At 38.9% G+C, this 18,077-nt stretch overlaps 8 protein-coding genes and 1 pseudogene across 14 annotated transcripts; 5 read left to right on the forward strand and 4 right to left on the reverse strand.

The window, feature by feature from the left end:
* The first annotated feature begins 96 nt into the window (after positions 1–96).
* On the forward strand, positions 97–1,791 carry rsa-1 (Serine/threonine-protein phosphatase 2A regulatory subunit rsa-1). Of its 2 annotated transcripts, none has more exons than NM_060282.8 (9): positions 97–218; positions 268–437; positions 485–596; positions 644–732; positions 784–1,010; positions 1,058–1,159; positions 1,203–1,320; positions 1,375–1,458; positions 1,501–1,791. In NM_060282.8, the coding sequence occupies exons 1-9, from the start codon at positions 119–121 to the stop codon at positions 1,711–1,713; spliced, it is 1,215 nt and encodes a 404-aa protein (NP_492683.1). In that variant the 5' UTR covers positions 97–118; the 3' UTR covers positions 1,714–1,791. The 2 variants fall into 2 exon arrangements, with proteins under 2 accessions (NP_492683.1, NP_001122424.1); NM_001128952.4 differs by having other exon boundaries at positions 98–218; positions 1,513–1,791.
* Positions 1,787–5,137, reverse strand: dao-5 (Nucleolar protein dao-5; the record flags this gene model as incomplete). Of its 2 annotated transcripts, NM_001025834.6 has the most annotated exons (6): positions 2,013–2,171; positions 2,220–3,407; positions 4,233–4,373; positions 4,423–4,749; positions 4,798–4,959; positions 5,008–5,121. In NM_001025834.6, the coding sequence occupies 6 exons, from the start codon at positions 5,119–5,121 to the stop codon at positions 2,013–2,015; spliced, it is 2,091 nt and encodes a 696-aa protein (NP_001021005.1). The 2 variants fall into 2 exon arrangements, with proteins under 2 accessions (NP_001021004.1, NP_001021005.1); NM_001025833.10 differs by having other exon boundaries at positions 1,787–2,171; positions 2,220–4,373; positions 5,008–5,137.
* A 376-nt stretch (positions 5,138–5,513) lies between these two features.
* lid-1 lies at positions 5,514–7,073 on the reverse strand (the record flags this gene model as incomplete). Of its 4 annotated transcripts, none has more annotated exons than NM_060284.4 (6): positions 5,514–5,998; positions 6,045–6,219; positions 6,267–6,354; positions 6,412–6,828; positions 6,875–6,980; positions 7,036–7,073. In NM_060284.4, the coding sequence occupies 6 exons, from the start codon at positions 7,071–7,073 to the stop codon at positions 5,740–5,742; spliced, it is 1,083 nt and encodes a 360-aa protein (NP_492685.2). The 4 variants fall into 4 exon arrangements, with proteins under 4 accessions (NP_492685.2, NP_001348662.1, NP_001348664.1 ...); NM_001361833.2 differs by having other exon boundaries at positions 6,267–6,369; NM_001361834.3 differs by lacking the exon at positions 7,036–7,073 and having other exon boundaries at positions 5,740–5,998; positions 6,412–6,823; positions 6,875–6,882.
* Positions 7,074–7,482: 409 nt separating this feature from the next.
* Positions 7,483–8,240, forward strand: mrpl-34 (Large ribosomal subunit protein mL43; the record flags this gene model as incomplete). Its single annotated transcript, NM_060285.2, has 2 exons — positions 7,483–7,702; positions 7,798–8,240. The coding sequence occupies 2 exons, from the start codon at positions 7,483–7,485 to the stop codon at positions 8,145–8,147; spliced, it is 570 nt and encodes a 189-aa protein (NP_492686.1). The 3' UTR covers positions 8,148–8,240.
* aha-1 (Aryl hydrocarbon receptor nuclear translocator homolog) lies at positions 8,166–11,238 on the reverse strand. Its single transcript, NM_001264398.3, has 7 exons — positions 11,188–11,238; positions 10,916–11,024; positions 10,160–10,471; positions 9,991–10,108; positions 9,465–9,706; positions 9,213–9,421; positions 8,166–8,727 (listed from the first exon to the last, which is right to left on the reverse strand). Exons 1-7 carry the CDS (start codon positions 11,229–11,231, stop codon positions 8,400–8,402), a joined length of 1,362 nt encoding a protein of 453 aa, NP_001251327.1. The 5' UTR covers positions 11,232–11,238; the 3' UTR covers positions 8,166–8,399.
* Positions 11,239–11,561: 323 nt separating this feature from the next.
* Positions 11,562–11,837, forward strand: C25A1.15 (Transposase; the record flags this gene model as incomplete). The annotated part of the gene is made up of 1 exon (NM_060287.1): positions 11,562–11,837. One exon carries the CDS (start codon positions 11,562–11,564, stop codon positions 11,835–11,837), a length of 276 nt encoding a protein of 91 aa, NP_492688.1.
* A 622-nt stretch (positions 11,838–12,459) lies between these two features.
* Positions 12,460–14,681, reverse strand: Y106G6E.1 (Protein kinase domain-containing protein; the record flags this gene model as incomplete). Its single annotated transcript, NM_060288.2, has 7 exons — positions 12,460–12,652; positions 12,701–12,817; positions 13,071–13,345; positions 13,485–13,677; positions 13,727–13,869; positions 13,920–14,148; positions 14,619–14,681. 7 exons carry the CDS (start codon positions 14,679–14,681, stop codon positions 12,527–12,529), a joined length of 1,146 nt encoding a protein of 381 aa, NP_492689.1. The 3' UTR covers positions 12,460–12,526.
* A 327-nt stretch (positions 14,682–15,008) lies between these two features.
* Positions 15,009–16,049, forward strand: Y106G6E.2 (annotated as a pseudogene). The gene is made up of 2 exons: positions 15,009–15,035; positions 15,299–16,049. Coding segments are annotated over exons 1-2 (778 nt in total).
* Positions 16,050–17,677: 1,628 nt separating this feature from the next.
* Y106G6E.8 (Catalase) lies at positions 17,678–17,984 on the forward strand (the record flags this gene model as incomplete). The annotated part of the gene is made up of 2 exons (NM_001276541.1): positions 17,678–17,756; positions 17,884–17,984. The coding sequence occupies 2 exons, from the start codon at positions 17,678–17,680 to the stop codon at positions 17,982–17,984; spliced, it is 180 nt and encodes a 59-aa protein (NP_001263470.1).
* Between the last annotated feature and the right edge of the window lie 93 nt (positions 17,985–18,077).

The raw sequence follows: 18,077 nt of genomic DNA on the forward strand, positions 1-18,077 counted from the left end.
CCGCCCTTGATATTAACAAAATATGCAGTGGAGCGCACTTAATGCGCCCATTTTCAACAGAAAATAACGCTCGAGATTCGAATTCAATTCTCTCCTCCCTTGCAATTTTCGTGTCACTATGCCAACCGACGAACCTTCGAAGCGAAAATCCATTTTACCAACGATTCCAACATCCCTGATGTTGAAGAAAAGTAACGAAGCATTGAGTGACTTCGAACGTGAGTTGGGTTCAGCGAAAATGTATTATTCAGCGGTATTATCTTTCAGGAACATTTAATGATCGAGTTATGGATATATTTGCCGAAAATCGAAGAATAGATGTAGAGGAGTTTAAAAAAAATGCCGAATGCTTTTTAAACATCATTCGATCGAACAAAATCGATTTAAATTGGGGTGAAGGGGGAGAAAGTAGATATGTGACGATAACTCGATTAATGGTAAGGTTCTCGGTGAATTCAATAATTAAGAATGTGCAATTATTCAGAAAATACTCAAAACTTCACCACAATCAATCAAAGATCTACTTCCACATAACACAGTGTCGAATTTCGTTAAAATAACCAATTATAATTTAACAATTGATATCACTCTTTTAGGTTTGTGCAAAGCAGGGAGTTCTTATTATAAAGAATTTGAATTTCAGAGGAGCTTGTACGAACAGTCATTCACGCTGAGGAGTCCTACATCAAACTTCTTCCATTTTCAGAAAATAGCACAGAGATTTCCAGTTATGTAAGTATCTTATTTCTACTCTAAAAGCTATTATCCTGACACTATTTTCAGAGTCTCCAAGACTTTGTGGCCACACATTTTATTCCAATTATGATTGAAGAACCGGAAAATCCTGTCTATTATACAGCTTACGCAGTTGGAACAATATTTTTCCTATTGGGTGCTCGACGGCGAGACTGTGTATATTTGAAGGATTTACTTGCTTCAACACTTCTACTACAACTCGAAGAGTGTATTCATGCAGAGAATCATTGCTTATCACCTCCGAAAATTGATGTGTATGATTTATCAGTGCCATAAATTGCTTCAAAAAGTCTTTTTTCAGATTCACCGTCGCTCAATTTCGAACCACTTTATCAGAATTCCGATTCCTTGACTCCCAACGAAAGGGATTGTTGGCGCCAGCGGACTTGAAATTTTTCAGAGAGTATGAAGAAATTATTTTTCAGTCTATAAATCCTATTTTTCAGCGGAATCTTCAATGAGGTTTTCACCAAGCGAATCTTCGAAATTTCAATAACCTATGAAGATGGACGTATTGATTTCAAAGCGTTCGTTGATTTTGTCACCGCTCTAAAGTTCCGTCATGTAAGCGATTTTTTAATCAGAACCAAAAAATTGTTCTAAAAAATAAATTTCCAGACCACTGCCTCCGCCAAATACCATTTCGAAATTCTGGATCTAAAGGATGATGGACTGTTGGATGAGGAAGAAATTCGATCAATAGTGAGTAAAACTCTCCAAGAACACTTTCTCATCGCTTAAAAGTCATCATTTCAGCTTCAAAACCTGCCAGATTACGTCCCGGAAGATAATAGTGTGAACCCGGAAGTAGCAACTGCCGAACTGAGAGATATGATGCGTCTGAATCAGAATGGAATTACATTGGAAGAGTTTCTTGCTAATCGGATGAACTCGACGTTTGCTGGATTCCTCTCCAATTCCGATGATTACATGAAGTACGAACGACGCGAGCAATAGCAGTCCCGCTAATTTTATTTTTAAAACTATTCTAACCACTCATTTCGGCCTGCAAGGGTAATAAACAGCTTTTGGACCAAACATTTTATGGATGAGACAAGAGGGAGAAAAACGGAAACATAACAAGTTATATTTGAAGTAACAAAAGTATACAAAACATTTGTTTTGGATCAACTCAGGATTATAAATTTAAAGGGGAAACAAAAAGGAAAGCAACAGACAACAGATAAAAAACGAAGTGTAGACGGGGGTGAGAAACAATTTTGGAAACAAATTAACTTAAGGATAAAGTTAAGAAACTAATCGTCAGAGTCAGAGAACTTGATAGAATTAATAGATTGGTTGATTGGACCACCTCCGTAGCTTCCCTTCTTCTTCTTAGTTTTCTCATGACGGAATGCTTTTCCAACAACTTTTCCTAGGCTTTCATTGGCACGCTGTCCCCATTGATCGAAGTGCTGAAAATAAATCGAGTTAAACTTTGTTCGTAGTCGCTATATGTTTACCGAATCATGCTGGTTGTTTCTAAATTTTTCAGAAACGCTATCCTTTGTCATTTGCACGCGTCGGAATGGTGAAGACTTTCTTTTTCGGTTTTCATAGACCGCCTTTTCAGTCGAGGTAGCCAATGGTTTTGCCTTCAAAGCCGGTGTTCTTGAACTGCTCTCCTCGGTCTCGGCGGATTCTTCAGAGTCAGCACGTTGTGGTCTTGGAGTGACAGCCTTAGATGGTTTTGGAAGATCTTCGTCGTCATCAGAGGAATCAGAAGATTCAGCTTTCTTTAGTGCAGTCTTTGGAGTTGATTTTGCTGGTGTGGTGGCAGACTTCTTTTTCGTTTTCTCATCATCCGAAGAATCGTCTGACGATGAAGAGGCTTCTTTTTTCACAGCGGTTTTTGCAGGTGTTGACTTGGCTGGTGTCTTCTTAGCCGGTGCCTCGTCATCAGAAGAATCATCGGATGAATCAGCTTTTTTGGCAGATTGCTTAGGAGTAGCTTTTGGTGTTGGCTTGGCAGTCGGCTTCTTTTCATCGTCAGAAGAATCATCTGAACTTGAAGCCGCTTTCTCTTTTTTCGGGACAACGTTAGGAGTTTGTTTCACCACTGGTTTCTTTTCATCATCGGATGAGTCCGAAGACGATGCTGCTGCTTTCTTTGTAACTGACTTCGGGGTGACTTTGACAGGAGTTGCCTTTGTAGGCTTCTTCTCATCATCGGATGAATCAGAAGACGAATCAACTTTCTTCGCTACAATCTTGACTGGAGTTGGCTTAACTGGAGTCTTTTTCGCTGGAGCCTCATCATCAGAAGAATCAGAAGATGAATCGGCCTTCTTGGCAGCAGGCTTTGGAGTTGCTTTAGCTGATGTTGGCTTGGCAACTGGTTTCTTCTCGTCGTCGGAGGAATCAGAAGATGAGGAGGCGGCCTTCTTGGCAGTAGGCTTTGGAGTGGTCTTAGCCGGTGTTGACTTGGCAGCTGGCTTCTCGTCATCGGATGAATCCGAAGAGGATTCGGCCTTCTTGGAAGCAGGCTTTGGAGCAGCTTTAGCTGGAGTCTTTTTCGCTGGAGCTTCATCATCAGAAAAATCAGAAGATAAATCGGCCTTCTTGGCAGCAGGCTTTGGAGTTGCTTTAGCTGATGTTGGCTTGGCAACTGGTTTCTTCTCGTCATCGCTTGAATCCGAAGAGGACTCGGCCTTCTTGGCAACAGGCTTTGGAGTAGCGTTGGCTGGAGTTGGCTTGGCAGCTGGTTTTTTCTCGTCGTCGGAGGAATCAGAAGATGAGGAGGCGACCTTCTTGGCAGTAGGCTTTGGAGTGATCTTAGCCGGTGTTGACTTGGCAGCTGGCTTCTCGTCATCGGATGAATCCGAAGAGGATTCGGCCTTCTTGGAAGCAGGCTTTGGAGCAGCTTTAGCTGGAGTCTTTTTCGCTGGAGCTTCATCATCAGAAGAATCAGAAGATGAATCGGCCTTCTTGGCAGCAGGCTTTGGAGTTGCTTTAGCTGATGTTGGCTTGGCAACTGGTTTCTTCTCGTCATCGGATGAATCCGAAGAGGATTCGGCCTTCTTTGCAACAGGCTTTGGAGTAGCTTTAGCCGGCGTTGGCTTGGCAGCTGGCTTCTTCTCGTCATCGCTTGAATCCGAAGAGGACTCGGCCTTCTTGGCAACAGGCTTTGGAGTAGCTTTAGCTGGTGCTGGCTTGGCAACTGGTTTCTTCTCGTCATCGGATGAATCCGAAGAGGATTCGGCCTTCTTTGCAACAGGCTTTGGAGTAGCTTTAGCCGGCGTTGGCTTGGCAGCTGGCTTCTTCTCGTCATCGCTTGAATCCGAAGAGGACTCGGCCTTCTTGGCAACAGGCTTTGGAGCAGCTTTAGCTGGAGTCTTTTTCGCTGGAGCTTCATCATCAGAAGAATCAGAAGATGAATCGGCCTTCTTGGCAGCAGGCTTTGGAGTTGCTTTAGCTGGTGCTGGCTTGGCAACTGGCTTCTTCTCGTCATCGCTTGAATCCGAAGAGGACTCGGCCTTCTTGACAACAGGCTTTGGAGTAGGTTTAGCTGGAGTTGGTTTGGCAGCTGGCTTCTTTTCGTCGTCAGAGGAATCGGAAGATGAAGAAGCGGCTTTCTTGGCAACAACTTTCTGGAGAACATTCGCAACTGGAGTAACCTGTAAAAATAATTGATATTTTAAAATATTCGTATGATGAATTTCGTACCTTTACTGGATTTGCTTTCTTGCTTTTGCCATCGTCGCTATCCTCGCTATCACTGTCGGAATCACTGGTATCCTGCTTCTTTGCCATTGGCTTTGGAGCAACTTTGGTTGTAACAGCTGGAGCTTTCTTCGGAGGTTCATCATCGCTATCGCTATCAGAGCTTGACGCAGCTTTCTTCTGTGCAGGAGTTTGGGCCGGTTTCTTAACTGGAGTCAATTTCTTGGCAGGAGCATCACTATCCGAACTGCTGCTAGATTCAGCCTTCTTTTGAACAGGAGTCGCCGATTTTTTGGCCGCAACATTGACAGGTTTTTGCACACCATTCTTCTGGAATTCTTGATTAATTTTTAAAACTTTTTTAGAAATCTGTACTACCTTCACAGCTCCATCGTCTGAAGAATCTGAGTCAGACGAGTCCTTTGCTGCCATTTTTTTAACAGGTGGCTCGTTTCCGGAAGAAGAAGCTATACGCTTTCTCTTCTTGAATACATTGTCGGTGACGATGTCTTTGAGCTTTGGCGCTTCATTGTCTTTTAACTGAAATTTGTTCATTATAATTACAATAAATGACTAAATAACACTCACAAACGCATCCAACTTTTTCCGTGTTGCTTCATTGAACATTTTCGATACCAACTCCGGGTTTCTTTGTGAAATTTCGCTGTAGAGAACAGCATTCGCATACAAGTCGGAACTCATAGCGATCAGGGGTACCCTAAAAACACTTAAATGGTATATAAGACATTGAATATTGATTTAGCGCAATAAAAACTACAATTTTTCTCTAAAAAATCGATAAAAAGATTGATAAAATAGAAAAAATGGCTTTAAAACTATCGAACTACGAAAAAAAAGTTGCAGATAACAATCGTGGCGGGACCCACCATTCGACAAACCACGCGCGCCTTTAAGAAAAAGGGGCGGTTATTCAAATACGAGTTTTTCTACTTTGATTTTTTCGAATTATGCAGACTTTTCTGTAAAACGAAAATTTAAAAAATAAGTTGATTGTCTTTGGACTATCAACATGACTCAATAATTGTTCATTCAACAAACCTCCTGGGTGAAAGGAAGTACTTCATCAATGAGTAAATAGGGTCTGTGAGTTAATAAGAATGACGGATTGTTAAAACATTTATGGCTGACTGGAGAAGTAAGAGGCAATTTCACAGAAAATGTACAAATTTGATCAAACATGAAAGATACAAATAAAAGGCACTTAATTTTGTCTCGAACTAGACAAGATTAGAGAAAACTATGAAGTTTCTAAAAAAAAAGTTAGCTTATATACAATACATTAAAGAAGATTGATGCTGCTTAATCCGAATGACAACACTCCTCAATCTCGAAATCATTTGAAGGATTCGAAAGCCGTCCTTCTACAACATCCGATACAATTTCATTGAAAGCTGCCGGATCATCTGCATAGACATGAGTTCCAGCACCTCTGACAATCTTAATATCCACATATGCATTCTCTCGAGTTGATTGAATATCGATTGCCGGTCCTGGATCAATCCAACTCTTGCTGCCGTAGATAAACGAAACGCCTACGTTTTTATCAATTCCATTGAATCTGAAATTATTTTTAAACTATATTTCGAGTACTCATCAGCCGAAACCTTTTGATCATTGGTCTTTTTGCCCAACCGACTGGCAATGTCATATTCATGAAAGCAGTTTCTCCAGTTGGATTGGGAAGATTCAGATAATACACATATTTGTAAATATCATAGTCATGAAGTCCGGGGAATCGGAGTAAAAGATCTGGACGCAACTTTTTGACAATTGCCGGCGCTGAAAAAAAATCTTTTAAGTTAAATAATTAAGATTGAACAGCTAACCATATGGCCCCATCCATCGCATCGGCGAGAATGGATTGAAGTATCCGGCAACTCCTCCAAGGAAGGACATCCAAGCATAAGGTTTAATCTGAAGCCATGTATTCTGATTATTAGCATCAGAAGCTCTTAAACAATACATTCTTACCAGTTTCTCAGTTGTTTCAACTTTTTCAGCGAATCCCCATGGATCTACTAGAATCAGATGAGCAACTCTTGATGGATTCTCGAGAGCATAAGCACTCGCCAAATATCCTCCAAATGCGTGTCCTATAATGTACATTTTCTCAATTCCCATGGCTTTTCGCCAGTCTTCCATCACTTCAACCATTTCCAACTCGGCGATGGCATTGTCGTCACTGAACCTCGATCGCGATGATCTTCCGAAACCTAGTGGATCAAATGAATGCACAGCATGATTTTTGGCGCAGCTGTTGAAATTTGCCGTGAACATTGCAACACCAGCGCCCAATCCAGGAATGAAAACTATTGCTTCGCCGTTTAGGTTTTCAGCTTCTCTGGGCCTCACTGTCACCGTGTACACTTCGCCTCTTTTGAATCTGACCTGAAAAAGACACTCCAGACCAGAGAAACAAATATTTCTCACTCACCGGGACATATTTGGCTTCGTATGATACTTCGCAAGACTGAAACAGACGTCCCTCGACAATTTTTAGTTGTTCCTTCGAGTCATCCGTGAATGTCATCCAATTCATTCTGAAAACCGTAGTTTTATTTGAACAGCAAGCATCAAATATTAATAAATACTTACATTGTTGTTAATGCAGTTTTTGTCGTTGCAATTGCCATCTGAAAACAAAAAAATGTTGGCTAGAGTGTGGCTAAATAGGGGGCAAAGTGCAATAACAAGAAGAAATCACAGGAAAAAAATTTTGTCCTCGTGTACGACACGGCCGTGGCCTAGAATTCTCGGAGCTTCAAATGGAATTTATTAATTTTTTGGCTCGATATTTTCAACAAAATCTCTTGATATGTGATGATTAGTCACGTTTTTTCTATTTTAATGAAATTTGTTTGTGTAAATAACCTCGCGAAACCTGTTTTCGCATCAGCTGTCGTCGCTTTTGAACAAGACGCTCGTATTCTTTTCATTAGAGCGCCGTTGCCTTTCTTCATTTTGCCAATTTAACAGTACGATTTCTTATATTCTATTTCAATATTATACTTAAAGTTTATTTTATCAAACTCTCATTTTTAGATGCCATCGGTTCCACGTGTTGATCGCCTCAAACCCATTTACACAGCCGCAAAAGCTCTGAACTTTGGATGGCGATTTTCTGATTTTCTGAAAATTCCGGCTTATAATGGAATCTCGCGTTACACCAACCAACTTCATCGCATCACTGTCAGGTTTTGCAAACAAAGTGAATCCAGTGTCGGAGTTCGCAATTTTATTGAGAATCAACTCGTTGAAATCGGTAAGAATTTCTGTCTACGATCAAAAAATTAATAGAGAATCTAAATTAAAAGCTTCATTTTTTTTTAAATAAAGAAGGAAATCCGTTTTTTTCAGGCCGTAAAAACCCATCAGTTGTGATCTATGCCCAGCCTGTGCGAAACTCGAACCCATCAATCCGCGCAGAATATGGAAATGGTCGGACTCTACAGATCAATGCAAAAAACATGACACAAGACGAAGTGAGCAAAGATGTGCATTTGTTATTCTCAAGAAGCGGCGAACCAGTTGTGAAGCTAGAGAGTCGTCAAAGTGCATTGGTTCCTTCTATTCAAGGTCAATGGACACCGATAACATGGCTTCCAACAGAAATGAACACGGAACAACTTCCAGCGAAACAGTTCTCAAAGCACAAGTCAACGGCAACGTCGGCGACGGAATATATTCTTCAAAATCCACCAAAATAAGCAATAATCCGTTATTTTATAGTTGTTTTCATTTATTCGTTGTTTTCTTTTGATTTTTTGACAATATTATTAGTAATAAAATTTAGTGTTCAGAATGAGTTGAATAACTCGTTGGTCCAGAAAAAAGGAAAAATACTGAACAGAAAAGTTAAGGAAATTGAAAAAAAAAGAAAACTTTTCAAGAAGTAGATAGAAATGAGAATCATTGGAATAGGCTTCAAAAAAAAATATATCAATTTCTAGAAATTATAATCACTGGTTATATCCATTCATCGGGTCCCATTGCCATTGTGCCTGTGGTGCTCCTTGAGCTTCAGGTCTCCATCCTCCACTACTCGATTGTCCGTAATCCACAGCACTTGGAGCACCGCCGAGCTCTCCAAATTCACTGGCTTGAGGTTGAGGAACAGTTGGTGCAGTGACCCAATTATTAATATCTTCTTGTGGAGCAATTTGATGTGTTGCAACCACGTATTCGAACTGTTCCGAGTATGGATTCATGAATTTGTATGCAGACACAGTACATGGAATGTAATCAGTACTGGTACGTACTCGAATATTTATTCTCATTGGTTGGTCACTGAAATGGAAATGTTTTTATTTAGTTAACATGGAATCTACTGCTATAGGTTTAAAGGAAAGTACATTTTTCGAAATGGTCCCGCCACGAATATTATTCGTGAAAAATTCGCCTGAAAATATTCCCTAGAACCGCGAAAATTACGATTAAAAAACTACGGTACCTGGTCTCGACAAGACAAATGTTTGTTTAATGAAAAAGGTTTGAGCCTTTAAAAAGTACGGTAATTTTAATGTTTCTACTCAATTCTCTTTGGTTTTTCATAGTTTTTTTGATAAAGGTATATTTATTTGTTTAAAAACTCACATAAGACAACATGTATTTTTACAAATAGTGAGAAAAACTATGAAAAATCGACGAAAATTCTACAGAGTAGAAAGTTTGAAATTGCAGTACTCTTTAAAACCGCACACACTCTTGAAAGCAGGTAATATGAAATTTGATGGACGCAAATTGTTCAAAAAGGTTTTTTTACGAAAACTTACCTTAAAAGAGCCACAAATGAGTCTTGAAGGGTCTTCTCATCTGCTGGATGTGCAAGATTCCACCAATATCTTCCGATAAGTTGATCACTGCTCAAACCAATTAAATCACTAACCCTCGCATCAATAAATGTCATTTTTCCATCTTCCGAAACACGAACCGAAAATTGATTTGTTGATGTTGGATCAGCACAGACCGGCATTGATGCTACCTTTAATTAAATCACGTTTATCTGCATCGTAAACTATTCTAACCTGTAACCTGGCAATTGCCACCAAACAAGATGAAGCTGGAGCATTAATTCCCTGTGGTGGAGCATTTTTGATATATCCTGTGCAATGCATCACAACGTAATTTTGACCAGCATGTTGGAATAAGGGACGGCGATTTCTGAGACGATGAAGTGGTTCAAGGGCTCCGACACGCATTCGACAGATGAATCCACGACGACATGACATATGAACTCGTGTTGATGCTCCTTCGCGTTTCACTGATCCTAAAATTCAATGATTTTGATAGTTAACTTGAAGTGGGTTACTGTACTTTTAAAGATACACACATTTTAAGAGCGAGCAGATACCTTTTTGACGGAAAATCACAAATTTTGGGCATGCCAAAATCTAGTGAAATTACAATAGATGCTTTTAAAACAAATACTACTTAATTCGATTGACTGAAGTAAGTGGTTATTACTGTAAACGGTTCCAAGTTATATGACTACTTTGGAAAAAATTCAAAAAATCCTTGAATCTCTCCTCTTCTCTTTTTATGATAACTCACCAGATTTCAAATCGAGAACTTTATTAACTGATACTTCACTTCCACACAATTGATCTCTAATTTTATCTTGATCATCTGGATGTATGAGTTCATTCAAATTTCTTTGAAGCCAATCTTCCTAAAAATTAATATTTATATTTCAATAATGAAAGATTCAAATCTTGCTCACCTGCTTCAAATTAAGTACGGGAGTAATTGAATCAGCAACATATAACACTTTTCCAGTCTGACAACAAACAACAAAAAGAAATCCATTCGCTGCTTCTAGAATCAAATGTTTCAATTCTTGATCCGTAAGAAATGATGGTTTATATGAAGTTTCATCTTGTGCCGTATGTCCTCGAATTCCTTTCATGTGTGATACTGCCATTCGGAGAATCGTTAGTTTATCGGGTTTACGTCCAAGTGATGCACATTGTGGAACCATTTCGGCTAATTCATTTATGTAATGAGTCATTTTGTTACGGCGACGTCGCTCAATCTAAAACGTTTTCAGTTGAATTTGAAGCAAGAAATTTTACTTTTTCCATATTGAATTTTGATTTCAGAAATTTCAACCAAAGGGTTGGTAAATTGCCAAATTTTTAAACTTTTAGTTTTTAGTTTAATACTTGCAGAAAGAAAGATTTTTCGGTCGGCTTCCGAATTCATGATATGTGAAACTCTAAAATTGTGCCTATTTGAATTTTAATTATACAGTTTGAAATAATTTTTTAAAAAGTTCTCTATGACTCGATAATTTTAGCACCATATGTAGAAATTTTTAAAAAATTTAAAATCGCTGGAAATTTAATTTTGAGTTGTGTTACGTCCCATGAAAATTGCAGTTTTACAGGTCAAACAATACCCAGAGTATCGTACTTTTTATTTGAATTAATGAAACATAGCAGTATAAATTTTCAGATATAAATGTTCAAAACCTCACCTCTGAATGATTTTCCCTTGCAAATCTTTCCTTATTCTCTCCCATTTCATCTTCCATTCGAGCATATTTTCCAGATGGCATGCCCATATCTTCATCTTCCATTGCGAAGCTGAAATTATTTAAAATTTAAAATATAAGTTTAGAAGTATCCAAAAATAACCAGCAATAAGCATATCTGAATAGTTGTATTGCATAGAAAACCAATTTTAATCAACACATTTTTTGCAATAAAAAGCCATAACTTAAGCTAATAATGTCACACTATGCCTTACCTCGTCGCCGATTGCCATGGATCCATAAATATATCCTGAGCCATTCTGAAAACTATAAAGAAAAGTTTTTTTCTGTCGAAAAGAAGAATTGAAAGACACCAAAACAAATTATAGGCAATTGAATATATTAGGTGAAGAATTTAAAAAATTGAATTTTAAAACAAGTTGTGCAATGGATCGAGAGTAAATCAATTAATTATGTAAATCGTCGCTTCCTTGCCCGATGAGAGAGAAAGTATGGAAAATCTAGAGTAAGATGCGTCAGAGAATACTCTCCATTGTAGACACAATGTCTTTAAACACGCGATACGTATGTCTGAGTCTCCATTTTTCATATACTCTCACCAATCAATATTTCTTTAGGATGATGGGGGATGGGAAAGGAATGGTGTGAGAGAGAGGGGCGTGCGCGCTTTTTCTATTTGTCCAGTACCTCGTCACCAAACACCGTTGAGGACCGTATTATTACTATGAAGAGAGAAAGAAATGAAAAGAAATTGAGAGTGACCCCCCTACATATGGTCACTGGATATTTGAGAGAAGAAGCAACAGATGGAATTAGAGGGGAGAGACTTTTTAAGGATGATGAAGGAGGAAACGGAAAAAAATTAGAAGATGATGGATGGATGATAGGGCATATAAAAATGTGATAGTGATAATGCAAGAAAATAAGTGAAATAATGCACGCATTTATAGTGTGACCAGTATTTGAAAGTTGAATGACCACAATTGATTGATCAAATTTTTTTAACTTTCACACTCTCAATTAAAATCATTTTTTATTTGAAAGAAAACCTTTTGCATAGGCCCCTATAAAACATTCTGCTACATGCCTCGCACTTTGAACTAAAAAATATCGACCTGAAAACTGTTCCTTGGATGTTTCCAACTTTCGAGTTTTGTGAAATTGTTCCAAAAGTGTAGTTTTTTATCAAGTTAAAGTTTTCTTTCTAAAAAAACACACATAATTCAAGCTTTCAGAATGTTTGTTTCAGATCGACTTTTCCACTCGGCCTTTTGTAGATTTAGAATGCACTAGAGTTTGGCATAAGTTTGATTTTATTCATGTCAAACTTTGACCCAAACCTTTCTTGTATTGTTTTAAACTGTTGAAAAAAATATTGTCGCTGCCAAATTCTGGCAAAAAGTTGGTGTACAATGCCAAGCAGTCCAAGGCGCTCTTCGCCAGAGGAGCCATAGGACGAAACTCCATATTCAAATTAGTTATGCTTCTAAAAAGACAGATATAGTGACATATATTTCAATTTGGAGACCCCATTCAGAACTGTTCATATATTACAAAATTGATAATCTAAATATCAGTGCTCTTTTCTCGAATTCAACTCGTCTGCTCAACCGATTCATTCGTCAAAGTTGTATCTCCAGATTTCACGGATTGTAAGTCGACTGCAGAAAGACACAAAATCTTCTTTTTATTGAATCTCACCGTTTTCTCGTTGAATAACTAAAATCATTATGTTAGGTGACAATCATAAGGTTCAGATAAACTTACCACATTAAAGTACGGATGAGTGAGAATCTCAATTCCAGAGAGACGCTTGTTCGGATTGTAGACAAGGATTTGAAGAAGAACTGCTACTGACTCTTTCATGTCATCTTGCTCAATTTTCTGAAAAACAACTCTCTGGAGGTTTTCTTAAAGCTTTTTGCCTGAAACCGATTTGATTCCACATGCGCCTTATCGTTTGGTGCCTACTCTGTGCCTATCTTGTACCTAGCTTGTGCCGCGCAATCAATAACAGACTAGTGGTACATCAAATCGGTTTCAAATGTTAAGATGGTTCCGAATGTAGCACTTAAAACCGGTCGCTGATGAAAATTGTCTGAATTTTCAATGAACTCGTTCTTCGTATAATAATTACCGTATTATAGACTGTAGTTCTCCGATCCTTCTGATAAATGACTGTCTGTGTGTAGAGATAAGTCAAGTCGGCAGTTGTCTTCGATTTATTATATTCATATGAATCCAAAACTTCCTGCAACTTCGTGCTGCTCACTTTCATTGATGACACATCAGAATCTGTTGGGTATCCGAGCATATCGAAAATGACCTCCGCTTGATTGTTCGATGATTTTCCAGCCAAGATGATTCCGCCTTTCAGTAGCTCTCCAAATACACATCCGCAAGACCACGTGTCTGAAAAATTATATTCTAGCAAAAAACTCCAAGACTTGCTCAAGGTAACTAATAGTAAACTTGGGCTTAGTAAGAATTCACCAACAAGCATCTAACAAAATTATCAGATAATTTGAATATTTTTTCAGAATTTTCTTACCAATTTTGCATCCATAGTACTTGGAGCCTAAAATCAATTCTGGTGGTCTGTAGTATCTCGTGACATGATAACTTTGCTGTGGTGATTTTGTAGATTGGATGGACGATGAGCCAAAATCAGATATTTTCAGCAGACCTGTTTCGGCGTTGTAGAGTAGATTTTGAGGCTTGATGTCTCTGTGACAAATGTCAGCCTTAAAATTCCAGATTGAATGGGAGACATATTCAAAAAAATAACTGCACCTTCTCCAAATGTGCTTGTCCTCGAAACAATTGCCAGACAATAAGCTTCACTTCTACAATGTCAATCCGGCGGTTTTTGTCTTTTAGAAACTGATAAAGATTCAATGGAATGTACTCGAAAATCAGAGCAAGACAAATACGACCTGAATATTTGTAATTTGCTTATTATTCTATCAACTAAGCGTGCTCACACCTTCATGTTGTTTCTGATAGCTGTACAACAAACGAACAATATTCCGATGCTTCAACTTTCCCAACTGTCCAAGAATCTTCACTTCCATTGGACATCCTTTGTGACGCGGCCAGGTCTTTTTGATCACAATATCGATTTCCTGATTGGATTCTGTTTGAGCAACTCCACGGTAGACATTGGAAAATGCTCCAGTAGCAAACAGATTCATATGATGAAGATTGAGATGCATCTGAAAAATTCAAATGTTCCGATGAAGTTGCAAGAAACTTGAAGCTCTTTCACACTTTTTTTGTAATGTTTCCATCAATAGGTTAATTGTACTGAGGCATTATGCGCACATGACACAGTTACCTACCGACTACTAGACAGTTTTTGATTTTCAAAAATTCAATGTTCCTAATATGATCATTTGATCACAAGATCTCGGCATTTGCGCATTAACTTGTCCAAATTGTTCAGAAGTTGGCAAACGAGTAATTGGGCAAGACTTGGCCCAATCTGTTCCTAGCGTGAAACTTGACTTATGTCGTTTTGGCAGTGATTCTCAAGGATCGGATCAAACTTGGGCCATCAAGTCTTGCCAAACTTTTGCTCAAGCTTTGCCAATTTCCAAGCCAAATGCATATTTTAATATCCAACTTGGGCAAGGAGTTGTCACGCAAACTGTAGACAAGAAGCTGTCAAATTCCCGTCAAATACATCTTTTCCATCCTCCAATCGTTGAGCGACAATTTCATCAGTAGTTCTATAGATGTTTGGCATTTTTTTTTATTTCGATTCTTCTCAAGCCCTTTTGCAAGCAAATTGTGAGCTCGTATTCAAATTGAGTTTTTAACAAGTAGAAATGAATTGTTCAGAATTGAAACTATTGAATCAAAATTTTAACGAGCATCAGTGTTTGGCGTGTCCCACTTTTTTTGTTGGCCTCTGCAAACTTGTTGATTGGTCGATTCTGAAATAATAAAAAATAAAATATAAAAAATATAAAAACCCTGAAGATTCTACGTTAGATAAGAAAATAAAAAAACAATCACAAACTCGTCGATAAATTCAGTTTCGAATTTACGAAGGACGAATTCATCCCTTTTCATCTTCAGACACGTGTCACATTGACTGGTGAGTTTTAAATTTCAGATGCTTGCTTTTGAAGTAGTAGAGTGGGATTGCTAGCCTGTTGACTGAACTTGCACATCTAGAAGAATTCACTCTCAAAATTTGGGAGAAAACTTTCTGCCACACATTTCCAACTTGCCAACTTATTTGAGCAGATTTTAGTAAAACTCCAAATTTTTGGCAGAAAGTTTCCAACGTTTGGTAAGAGGTTGCCCCAAAACGTCGCCAGTTTTTATTACTGTGAAACAAAAATAATATTGTTTCAGATTGGAATCAACAAAAAGTCAGCACCAAAAACCAATGATCGTGTACGCCCTACTGGCAATTGTCGCTGTTCTGGCCTACTTCTACTTCAAGAACAGTGAGAATGGCAAGAATGCAACGACATCTCAAAGAAGTTCAAGAAGCACTCGTTCCACAAAAAGCTCGAGATCATCTCCGAAGACTGTGCCTGTTACTGAACAGCCTGCAGCTGCTCAACCTCAACAACTCGAACAACCGACCCCTGCACCTGCTCCGGAATCTGCTCCTGCTCCAGTTCAATGCCCGGAACCAACTCCTGAAGTCCCTCAGCAACCAACACAAGTGTCCGCTCCAGTTCAAGAAATCACTCAAGGTGCTCCTGCTCCAATCCCCGAGCCAACTCCAGTCACTGCAGAACAGCCAACTCCAGTTGATCCTTTGAGCTCTCCAATTAAACCAATTGGTAGAGACTCTGTATTGTTGGCGCCGAAGGACAATGTTCATGCAGGAATTGGTGGAAAATCCGAGAGGATGGCTCCAACTGAGAATGCTTCTGGAGGTGGAAACTCGGTTATTTTGGGCCCAAAGGATAATACTTCCAATGGTGTTGGTGGAAAATCGGAGAGATTGGCTGTGGATTCTGGACCTGCTTCATCTGATCAATCATCTTCTGCTCCTGCTTCTACCGAATCGAAGAAATCCCACACCCCTGGACCACACTATTCGAACATTTTGGCCAATTTTAACCTCACTAAGCAGGCTGGAGGCCTGTGATGCTATTGTATTTACCTCAAACCCAAAAATCAGGGATTAGAGCCGCCCTCTTACTCTTAGAAACTTTGAGTCACTTGCATCCCTACTCCCAGCAGAGCAGACCGGAAGCCTTCTATGAGACGTATGTTTCTATAACTACGTCTGTTTTTGGAAAGAACAGTCAATCCGGATTGAGGGCCGCAGGCCCGAATACACATAGAAGTGTTGGACAATCGTTGAACCTACTCTAAGCCCAATAAATCAGGTTGAGGGCCGCAGGCCCGAATACACTTAAAAAAGACCCAGAAAAAAAATTATCTTCAAATGACCATGGCTCAGTCAATTTTGGTTCAAAATGATCCAAAATTTCCCCAGTTTACCAACTTAATTTACTGCGAAGCCTAGCGCGTTTGACGCGCTAGTCACTCCCACTATTCAAATGTCTTGTGATGTTCATTTTCAAACTTTTTTTCAGTTTCGATGTTGCTAAACGCTTCCTAAATTAAGTTTATCCAAGAGTATTTGCATATCAGGCCGTCGGCCTGCTTGGTTAAAGGTTGACTGCGTCTTCTAAGAATAAGAGTGCCTACGGCACTCAATCCAGACAATCTGGGCTTGAAACAGTTGTAATAGGCATACCAGGCCTCCGACATGCGATGTATATGTTTAAAGTGGACTGAATATTCTTAGAGTTAGAGTGGGACCTTTCTATGTTTTTTTGTGAAGAAAACAATTTACAGCCACCTGCACGCATGCACCCTCTTGTGAGGAGAAGCGTCCTGTGAGGAGTGGTGCACTAAAACTTCAATCCGTCATAACTTTGCCCAGAGTGGGAGTTTGAGAAAAATAGAACTATTTTTGAAATTGGCATAAACAGTAAAGGACTATGGCGTTAATTATTTCAAAACATAACAAAAACTGAAACATTTCATCTTTTGGGAAGGGCTGCAGCTCAAAACATCTCTAAGTGTGCTGTTAGTTTAGTTTGTTAACCTTTCTTTAGTAAAAATTATTAAATTTAAAACATAATTTGGAAGAATAGTTGAGAACTGGTTCAGGAACAGAAAACCACTGAATTTTTAAGGGCAAAAATTAAATACAAAAAATGTTCCACAAATATTTTGATAGTTATGAAAGGATCCAGGTGAGAAAAAAGTTCAAGTCGGAGCTTTGAATGCATATCCTTTGCGCTGACACTCTCCGAAACAACTGGTTTAATCTGAATTATAGCCCGAAATGGTACGCCCAAATTGAAACAAAGTTTAAAAATGAATATAATGAGACATTTCATAAAAGTGAGGTCGCGGGGAAAATAGTAAACTCGATGAAATTTAAATTTAAAGGAAAGTTCAATCACGTTCTAAAAATGTTATCCTAAAAAAGTATAAACGATCTTTATAAAAAAATCGTGACCGCCTAATCCAATAACCTCACTTAACTCCGCCCACCCACCCCAGCTGCAATATAAAAGGCGGGAAAACAGTATAAAATTCAGTCCGAGGTTTTGGAAACCTCTCATCTTCTGTCATGGTCAATGGTGGATACCAATGGTGGATTCGATAGGCAAGACAATGGTTGGCAACATGGAACTGCAGTGAGCAGGGATCAGTGGAGACCAGTGAGGAGAGGTGTGCTGAGGGAAGACAAGGATGCATTGGAAAGACCTGGCTGAGCAAGTGGATTGGTCGAAGCAGGCAGCCGAGGATGGAGCACTCAAGGAAAAACCAGGTACACATGTTTGAAAATTCGCAAGTTGAAAAAGTTCACCTTAAACTTCAAATTTCAAAATTTGAAAAACATTTTTGTTTTCTTAAAATTAATATTTTTTATTTGATTCAATATAATATTTTTTCAGAATTTGTGGTCGATTCAATTGGCGGGACACTGATGGACAGCATGGAGCAGCAGGGATCAGCAGGGACCAGTGTGGTTGGATGGAGCTGGCGGAGGACGTGAAATGAAGGGAGCAGGCTGCCAAAGATGGAGCACCAAAGGAGGAGCCAGGTATATACAAAAATCAAAGTTTACTTGAAAAATTGCAAGTTTAAC

The sequence above is a fragment of the Caenorhabditis elegans genome, chromosome I, assembly GCF_000002985.6.
Source record: "Caenorhabditis elegans chromosome I".
NCBI lineage: Eukaryota > Metazoa > Nematoda > Chromadorea > Rhabditida > Rhabditidae > Caenorhabditis > Caenorhabditis elegans.

What these genes read in the sequence shown, in the direction of transcription:
- rsa-1 (NM_060282.8), top strand. Translation starts at nt 119, where the DNA reads ATGCCAACCGACGAACCTTCGAAGCGAAAATCCATTTTACCAACGATT. An exon ending in TCACCTCCGAAAATTGATGT is followed by an intron (nt 1,011 to 1,057) that starts GTATGATTTATC and finishes GTCTTTTTTCAG; the next exon opens with ATTCACCGTCGCTCAATTTC. An exon ending in AGGAAGAAATTCGATCAATA is followed by an intron (nt 1,459 to 1,500) that starts GTGAGTAAAACT and finishes ATCGCTTAAAAG; the next exon opens with TCATCATTTCAGCTTCAAAA.
- aha-1 (NM_001264398.3), bottom strand. Translation starts at nt 11,231, where the DNA reads ATGGCTCAGGATATATTTATGGATCCATGGCAATCGGCGACGAG. An exon ending in CCATGGCAATCGGCGACGAG is followed by an intron (nt 11,025 to 11,187) that starts GTAAGGCATAGT and finishes AAATAATTTCAG; the next exon opens with CTTCGCAATGGAAGATGAAG. An exon ending in TGGCAATTGCCAGGTTACAG is followed by an intron (nt 9,422 to 9,464) that starts GTTAGAATAGTT and finishes ATTTAATTAAAG; the next exon opens with GTAGCATCAATGCCGGTCTG.